This window comes from Procambarus clarkii, chromosome 63 (assembly GCF_040958095.1).
Source record: "Procambarus clarkii isolate CNS0578487 chromosome 63, FALCON_Pclarkii_2.0, whole genome shotgun sequence".
NCBI lineage: Eukaryota > Metazoa > Arthropoda > Malacostraca > Decapoda > Cambaridae > Procambarus > Procambarus clarkii.
The window spans coordinates 19460888-19470280 of record NC_091212.1 but is presented as its reverse complement, the minus strand read 5'-3'; the positions used below and the strand labels follow the sequence as shown (position 1 = coordinate 19470280).

The window sequence follows — 9393 nt, the reverse complement described above, 5'->3', positions numbered from 1 at the left end:
CGACCTGTAGGCAAGTAACATTACTTGCTGGTTGATTACTAAGGTTTAGTGGTGGCTGTGGTTACCCTCGGTAGGTTGATAAACCATAAACCCAAGACTAAACCAATAAGTGAGCCGCAGGTCTACACTTAGTGCTCTAATGCTGCAGTTTTGGGTTGAAATATTTATATACTGTGTGTCTGTATCATCGGTACTGGCTTAGCGCTCTTTCCTCGTAATTATCTGCCCTTCATATTTTGTTAATATTTTCATTTAACGTTTGTGAAGTTTTGCATGGAAGGGAAAACTTGTGTAAAATTACACTAAAATTGTTTTTGGCACTGTTGTTGGTACTGAAAGTTGGCACTGAAACCTGCGGGTTATCTTGGGTTGAGCACTCAGTCAGGTTACAGTTACATCCTTGAGGAACTATAAACTTTATATTAATACAAGACTTCACTTCTCCAGTATTTACATTAACAGTGTTCTATGCTGTCAACATACTGATAACAATCTATTCATAAACAATTATCTCGCCTGTTATTTAACATTTCGAAATGAAAAATGCGTTCCTGGTCGTCGCCTGGCAATAGGCGCCACAATGTACTGGTGTGGTTAACGCCTGGCGTTACAGCTCCTCCAGATTTTCACGACTGGCGAAATATATCGTGTGTAGGCATAATTACAGTTTACATTACATTACATTACAGTTTACATTACATTACAGTTTAAGATGGGCGCTCCTCTCACTGTACCAGGCGTGTGACCTCGGTGTGGCAACGGCCGCTGATGTCTAGATGTCACCACTGCTAGGCTTAGGCTCCGCGACAAGTACCTCTGGCAGTTTACATCATCTGCTGATGTAGACTTGACTAAAGGTAAACTCTGTCAGCAGAACTACTCGCATACTTTGCGTCATTATATAATGGAATGTGGAAAAAAAACAGAATTCAGAGATAACACCGTTAATGGTGTCCAAGAAATGTGTAAGTACTTCATTCATAATGATGTACTGCCAGGAGTCTTAGTGAAGTATGCAAAATGTGCTGACTGTAGGTGCAGCCTGCACACGACGGTAGGTGCAGCCTGCATATGACTGTAGGTGCAGCCTGCATATGACTGTAAAGCTGCCACCCAGTTGGGTGGATGTGGAGCACATGACTGTAAAGCTGCCACCCAGTTGGGTGGATGTGGAGCACATGACTGTAAAGCTGCCGCCCAGTTGGGTGAGTGTGGAGCAAGACTAGTAACTGTGTGACTCACCATAGATGTAAACTGCCTTGTATACTTGAATAGTGACTGTTGTGAGCGTCTTTGGGTCTTGTTTAATCACTTGGGTTATAAAAAGATTATTTATATGTATATGGATTTGTGTACATGAATATATATGTATTTATGTACATGACTGTATATATATATGTATATACATGTGTATGTAACATTAACAATTGTGTAACTAGCTTCAACAGATTGTCACTTGCTTAGCTAAACGAAGTATGTGGTTCAGTTCCTGAACACATTATGTGCCTCTGTAACCTTTTCTACCACCGCCAACAGGATGGGTATGGGGGGGGATATAATAAAGAATAGAATTGAAGTGAATAGACTTGAGTATAAAGTGCAAAGGAACCACTGGACAAAGTCGGTGCCCGGGCGTTCTCAGTAAGCCACTTAGAAATTGGAACATGCTTGTCAGACAGACATTAATTTCAACAATACTATGTGTGGCTCCCTCGCAGTACCTCTTTCCTTGTTTCTCCTTAACCCCCCCCCCTTCCCCTCAACCTCCACCCACTCCATCTGGGCCTCCTGTGAGCCTCCTCCCACAGCTGTAGGCCCTCCCTCACTACCTAGTGGGTGGCTTTCCTCCTTCCTGCAAGCTCCTACCTTGACAGCCGCCTCACTCTCACTTGTCTGCCTTCTTCCTCACCTCTATATATAGGATCTCACTCCTACCTGTAGGACCCCACACCCACCTGTAGGACCCCACCCCCACCTGTAGGACCCCACCCCCACCTGTAGGACCCCACCCCCACCTGTAGGACGCCACCCCCCACCTGTAGGACCCCACCCCAACCTGTAGGACCCAACACCCCACCTGTAGGACCTCACCCCCCACCTGTAGGACCCCCACCCCCCACCTGTAGGACCCACCCCCACCTGTAGGACGCCACCCCCCACCTGTAGGACCCCACCCCCCACCTGTAGGACCCCACCCCCCACCTGTAGGACCCCACCCCAACCTGTAGGACCCAACACCCCACCTGTAGGACCCCATCCCCATCTGTAAAACCCCACCCCCACCTGTAGGACCTCACCCCCCACCTGTAGGACCCCACCCCCCACCTGCAAACCCCCCCCCCCTGTAGGACCCAACACCCCACCTGTAGGACCCCACCCCCCACCTGTAGGACCCCACCCCCCACCTGTAGGACCCCACCCCCACCTGTAGGACCCCACCCCCACCTGCAAACCCCCCCCCTGTAGGACCCCACCCCCCACCTGTAGGACCCCCACTCCCCTCCACCAATTGGATATTATCGCTGTTCCCAGTAGAGTTTTCCTTCCCCCAGTAAGTCCCGTCCTCCTGCAGGAACCCTCTTCTTCCTATACGTAACCTCTTCCTGCAGGTCGCTGTCCTACCCTTACTGGTCGCTGCCCTACCCTTACTGGTCGCTGTCCTACCCTTACTGGTCGCTGCCCTACCCTTACTAGTCGCTGCCCTACCCTTACAGGTCGCCTCCCTTTCTCTGTAGGTCACCAATCCCCTTCCAGTTTTCCCCCTGCAGCACCAACCGACCAATGGGTGATGCCCAAGCGACGTCTGCATCATGCAATTGCTTCCTGGGTGATGGCAAGTGTCGGAATTTATGCTGAAGTGAGATTGGGCCCGCGGGTGGGGCGTATCTGCCCCAGGAGGAGAACTTAGCCCCCTCGCGTCCTCCACACCCAACACAAGTAGCGTAACGCTGCAAATGTTGCGTGGGAGTCGTCTGGAGTGACGGCACGAAAGAAATATGTCTGGGAAACAAAATACTGGTGAGCGGCAACCGTCATGTCTTCAACCTATAATCAGGGGACGACCCACTCCGCCTGTCCGAAGATGCCTCGCAAGCCTCTACAATTTACACTGGGAATATGCACAGCTTTTTGTGATACAACTGGAATTCTGTTGGTGATTTGTACTGATAATACTGAATACTACAGTATTCCATTTGTAGGAAAAAAAGGTGATGTTTTGAAATTAAAATAAGAAGGAAACAAACTGTAAATATATGTGAAATGCGCACTACGTCCGAACACATGTCTCGCTCTTCCAATACTCCATTTTTTCTTTTAAGTGAATGTTTTGTCCAAAATTAATAACATTTGATTTTTCTAGCTGAAACATATATTTGCCACCAAAATAAAACATTAGATATCATAAAAAGCAGAAAACCTGTCTAGAAGATTACATGAAGTGGATTAAAAACAGTAAATGAGACATCGCAGTGTAGGGCGGACGCCCGCAAGATGGCAACCTATCAGCAACACCCACAAGCCATCTCTTAACGCTGCCACCACTTAACCTCGCACTACCACTCCATTTTTCATCCAATTCTAGGGGGCTAGGAGGCTTTTACTCCTCTTAGTAGTCCGTCATATTGGTGTTTAGATCCGCCTGAGGCTCTACGCCTGATGTCACTAGTACACACACACACACGTGACGTCACCACGTGTGTGCGTGTGTGAGGGATTGTACACAAGATGGCACCAGCGACGTACACGACCACTAGACGCACTCTTGGACACGAACCGTCACTACGGATGTTTAGAATAGTATACATGAGTATAAGTGACGCCGTCACCCGCGCCACGTCCACTTGATACCCGCGCCACGCCCATGTGATACCCGCGCCACGCCCACGTGATACCCGCGCCACCCACACGTGTCTTTTTTTAGTTTTGGTGTTGTAGGGGTAGTGGGCGTGGAGAAGAGCTCCCCGGGTGTCCGTGGGCACGCCCGCTCACTGGAAGGTTCGGGTATGTCGGGCGTGGAAGCCGACGCCCACAAAAATATCACAAGGCAGGTAGGCACGGCCCTGACCCACGCCTCACAGGGCGTGGTGGCCGGACTCACGCGCCGACGTACATCTGCTCGCACTTAGAGATTTGTTTGTGGACCGCTCGGAGCCGCTCGTTGAGGATCTTAACCGACTTGTCCGGGATGGGCGGCAACACATCCTGCAAGTCTGGCTCGTGCCGCCCGTACATCTTCCGCAAGCGGTCGCCCACGTCTCGTCGGGCCACCAGTTGCCGCACGCGGTCCGCCGTGGACCTGCGGAAGACGCAGAGAGCGTGCAGGAGGGAGGCGTGGAAGGTCTCGTACTTGTCGAGGAGGCGGTAGCCGTGCAGGAGGCCGGACTCGTTGTCGAGGAAGACGAGGAGGCCGGAGGGGGCGTGCACGGCCAGGTTGTGCGCGGGCGCCTCCATCATGGCCGGGTTCCACTGCATGTTGTACAGGTTGTTGACCACGCGGTCAAGGTTGCCGGTGAGGTAGTCGAAGATGATGAGGTCGGACCACTGGGCCAGCTCGGCCAGGCCGGCCAGGTCCCGCGGGTCTCGTTCTTCCACCTCCAGCGGGTGCAGCCGCCTGCGGCTCGACCGCAGCGCCGGCGGGATGAAGGCGGGCGCCAGGCCCTCTACGAAGCGAGTCATCACCACGGGCCGCTCCTCGGCCCACTGGGCCAAGGCGAGTTGACCGCCCACGCCCGCCCACTGCCAGGCCCCCGCCCGCACCACGCCCAGGGCCGAGGGCGGGACGTTGGTGATGCCCAGGAGGCGGCTGAGGTAGAAGCTGAAGATCTCGCCCTGGATCTGGTCGTGGTTCTGGCGGTAACGACAACACGACTGCGTGCCGTTCTCGAAGGTCAGCAACCGGTTCTGCATGCGGCCGCAGCCCTCCTGGAGGCGCACCACCGCCTGGCGCCGCGTGAAGCGCCGCCAGTCGTCGACCTCGTGGTCCGGGAAGCCCCTGGGGACGGCGGCCTCCACGGCGGCGCCCCAGTACACTTCGTCCACCAGCAGCGCCGCCGCCTCCTCCACGTCGGGGGCGTCGTGCTCCTGCCCGCCCCACCTCGTCTGGTTGTCGTCGTCGCCGGGGGCCGCCGTGGTGGCGACGGGCGGCGCCCAGGTGTGTAGCGGGGGCGTCACGCCCGCGCCGCCCTCCACCATCATCTTGGTGCCGTCGTCAGCAATCTCACCCTGCTGCTGGAGGGGCAGGGCCGATGGCAGGGCCGAGGGCAGGTCGAGAGGCGGCGTGGCCAGCACCAGCGGCAGCATGACGCCCACCACGACGCCCAGCAGGAAGGCGAGGGTGGTGGCGGCGAGGCAGGCGAGGCGGGAGGCCCTCTGCGGTAGGGGCGGGGAGGGCAGCGGGATGCTGAGGGCGCTGCCGTCCACCTTCATGTTGTCGCCCCGGCCACGGAACACCAGCCCCTCCACCATCACCCGCACGCCACCATCACACGCCCGGCCCTATGGCAACACCGCCGCCACCTGTAGGAGACACACAGCGTCAGTTATGGCAACACTACCTCCTTCAGACATCAGTTATGGCAACACTACCTCTTGGAGACAGCCAATTATGGCAACATTACCTCTTGGAGACATCAGTTATGACAACACTACCTCCTGGAGACAATCAATTATGGCAATACTAACCCCTGGAGACATCGCTAGTTATGGCAACACTACATCCTGGAGACATAAGTTATGGCAACACTACCTCCTGGAGACATAAGTTATGGCAACACTACCTCCTGGAGACATAAGTTATGACAACACTATCTTCTGGAGACATAGGTTATGGCAACACTACCTGCTGGAGACATAAGTTATGGCAACACTATCTTTTGGAGACAAGTTATGGCAACACTATCTTCTGGAGACAAGTTATGGCAACACTACCTCCTGGAGACATAAGTTATGGCAACACTACCTCCTGGAGACACAAGTTATGGCAACACTACCTCCTGGAGACACAAGTTATGGCAACACTACCTCCTGGAGACATAAGTTATGGCAACACTACCTCCTGGAGACATAAGTTATGGCAACACTACCTCCTGGAGACAAGTTATGGCAACACTACCTCCTGGAGACAAGTTATGGCAACACTACCTCTTGGAGACAAGTTATGGCAACACTACCTCCTGGAGACATAAGTTACGGCAACACTACCTCCTGGAGACACAAGTTATGGCAACACTACCTCCTGGAGACATAAGTTATGGCAACACTACCTCCTGGAGACAAGTTATAGCAACACTACCTCCTGGAGACAAGTTATGGCAACACTACCTCTTGGAGACAAGTTATGGCAACACTACCTCCTGGAGACATAAGTTATGGCAACACTACCTCCTGGAGACATAAGTTACGGCAACACTACCTCCTGGAGACATAAGTTATGGCAACACTACCTCCTGGAGACATAAGTCATGGCAACTCTACCTCCTGGAGACATTGTAATTTATTGCACAGTCCCCTAGTTTGTGTGAGTATAGCTACACAACTGTAAAATCTATGACCCGTGAAGGATTCGAGCCCTGTCTGCCAGGGTACTATACCTCTGGTGGACCGGGTTCGAATCCTTCAGGGATCATAGAGTTTACAATCGTACATTTGTTTGGGGACCATTCCTTCTGGGCTAAGTGCTCAACTGGTCGGGTCAGGGTTGTCACCAGACAAACGAATGCCAATTGGCATGGAGCATACGGGTACCCCCACGATGCTTTTGAAAAATCATAGCAGGAATTTGAATCATTTATATCTTTTTAATTATCTTTTTTCTTTGTAACTTATTATCCACTAACTCGTAACATTTATATAAAAACATAAACAATTCATGCTTTGCTTGTGATTAGCTAAAATTCCCAAGTGGTCTTTGTGGCATTGTTAGTGAATTACCGCCGCTGAGGGAACACAGCAGCCTCCTGCCCCTGCCTGACTGGTGCTGACTCTCCCACGCCGCGTGGCTGTCCCTCGCCAGGCTGTGGGTGAGGCGGGGGGGGGGAGGGGGGGGGGAGAGAAGGGAAGGTAGCGGGAAAAGACAGAGAGAAAAAGATTGGGACATATATAATATTAGCTTTATATATAACTATTTACACACTGATATTGTAATTGGTGCAAAGTATTTTAAACATAGTTGCCACTGGGCCATACTGTGAAATAGTTGCCACTGGGCCATACTGTGAAATAGTTGCCACTGGGCCATACTGTGAAATAGTTACCACTGGGCCATACTGTGAAATAGTTGCCACTGGGCCATACTATGCAACAGTTGCCATTGGGCCCCTACTGTGCAATAACGAGAAAAATATTTGAGTTATAATGTAACATATGTATACTGACAGCTCCAGTCAGCTGGTGTAGGGCTGCATCCTTCAGTTTCACTAACAGGCCAATATTTTGAACTAAAATTAAATTAAGTTTCAGATCGATTCAATGAGGCGTCCTCGAACTAGTGCACATAAACTTGTCAAGAGGTAGCAATGAACACCAAAATGAACCACTAACCACCACAGACTTGTATAAATAAAATCTTTTTTGTTTGCCCATTTTATTTAAGCCTCCGTTGACTGGCCAAGAATGATCGGTATATGATATACTCACAAAACATCAATAAGTAACCAAATAAACAGAAAATTAAATTTGAGAGCATGTGATAATATCAAAAATTTTCTCGACTAATCAACTCTGTAGTAGCGACAAATATATTCAATTACAAAAAATGATGCCACATCTTTAATAAAGGTGAGTGCATATATAAACCAGGATATATTGTTAATGACCAATTATAATAATGTGGGCTGGGGGCAGCAAACGAATGTGGCAAACAATCTAGATAATTAGTCGAGTCAGTACGCGAAGGGCCGCCGTTCGTTTAGGCAGATGACAGTCACCTTTTGGTTGGTGGTTGGTGGTCGAGCTAGGGGTGGTCGAGGCGGCCCTTGGCCCGTCTAACTGGCCCAGCCCTCCTGATGGGTGCAGACTGGCCCAGCCCTCCTGATGGGTGCAGACTGGCCCAGCCCTCCTGATGGGTGCAGACTGGTTGTTGTCTGTAGGTGAGCGCGTATATCAAGACCTTGGCAATGCGTACGTGACTTGTGAAGACCTGAGGTATTTGTGCTTAAGGGCGAGTATGGTGTGATACTACGCGTACCTGAGAGCAGCTGCTCTGCTTCTTCTAACCTTTAGTTTTAACTGAGGATTCGGAATATTTTTTCAGTACAGAAATGAGAGGTTCGAAGGCGTGAAAGTAACATTGCAACCCGTCCTCGACTCAAGTCCATTACATCCAGCGGTCGACCCTAGAAACGCATTCATAAATTTTTACATGCTGTTCATTAAAACATGAATTTCCTCATATATAAATTTATATTATTATATGTTAACATATTGTGTATATATAGGCAAAGATTAGGTGTTTAGGTTCTGTTGGCGATTATTTGTATTTGTAGTACCTACTGCAGCAGGTTTTCATTTATAGATGTTTCATTGAATATGACTGCATAATCTGTATTGATGATTTTCCTGTTTAAGGCTTCTATCCCTCTGACTAGTGTTCTAGCATCTTGGTTTAATTGGAAGAGGAGTTCTCCAAAAGTTATTTTTGTTCGAGGTGAAGAAAAATAAATAAATAACTGTAGAATGTATTACACTTATTTTAAAATTACACAACGTTTTGAACCTACATGGTTCATTCTCAAGTGATAGGAAATTACAAAGCATGTTGGCTTTATACTGATATGGGGTCAGGTGAAAACAATACAAATGGGTCAAGAATAAGGCATAAAGAGGAGAAAAGTATTAAAGTTTAAAGAAAAAGGGCGTAAATAGGGTCCTATCGATATCCGCATACAAAGATTAATCAGGTGTATTGGGCGTGGCATGTTCAGCTGTGTTGTCTATGTTGGCATCTTCATGTTCCGGTCTTGTTCTTGCTCTCATGGTGGGGTAAGTAAGTAAGCATCAAAAGAAGGCACCAAACCGGGAAGGCTATGTAGCAATCATGGTGGGTAGAGTAAATAGTTCCGTAATTTGGGTATTTATGGTGGGTTGTTCTATTTTTATGTGGATTGTTTCAAGAATTTGTAATCTTCTTACGTCTGGGGTTTTGTCTACTATACACGTGTTTTTATTCAACATTTCCCCTGTCAGGGTGATGTCATGGGCTTCTCTCATGTGATTTTTCAAGTGACGTCGACCAAGCTGACGAGGCGTTTGACCTGTCATCTTGAATCAGATGCTCCCAGGGATCACATGAGACAAGCCCATGACCTCACCCCAGCACGAGAAATGTTGAATAAAAACACTTGTATAATAGACAAAACCCAAGATGTACGAACATTACAAACTCTTGAAACAATC

The 9393-nt window shown here is 49.6% G+C and overlaps 1 protein-coding gene across 1 annotated transcript in view; it reads right to left on the bottom strand.

Annotated features, from left to right (window-relative positions):
- Positions 1-2510: 2510 nt before the first annotated feature.
- Positions 2511-9393, bottom strand: part of LOC123769479 (extracellular serine/threonine protein kinase four-jointed-like) — a 119908-nt gene continuing 113025 nt past the window's right edge. The window contains exon 2 of the mRNA XM_069308793.1: positions 2511-5517. Coding sequence (XP_069164894.1) covers positions 4096-5466 — 1371 coding nt within the window. The 5' untranslated portion in view covers positions 5467-5517 and the 3' untranslated portion in view covers positions 2511-4095. The remainder of the gene's footprint in view (positions 5518-9393) is intronic.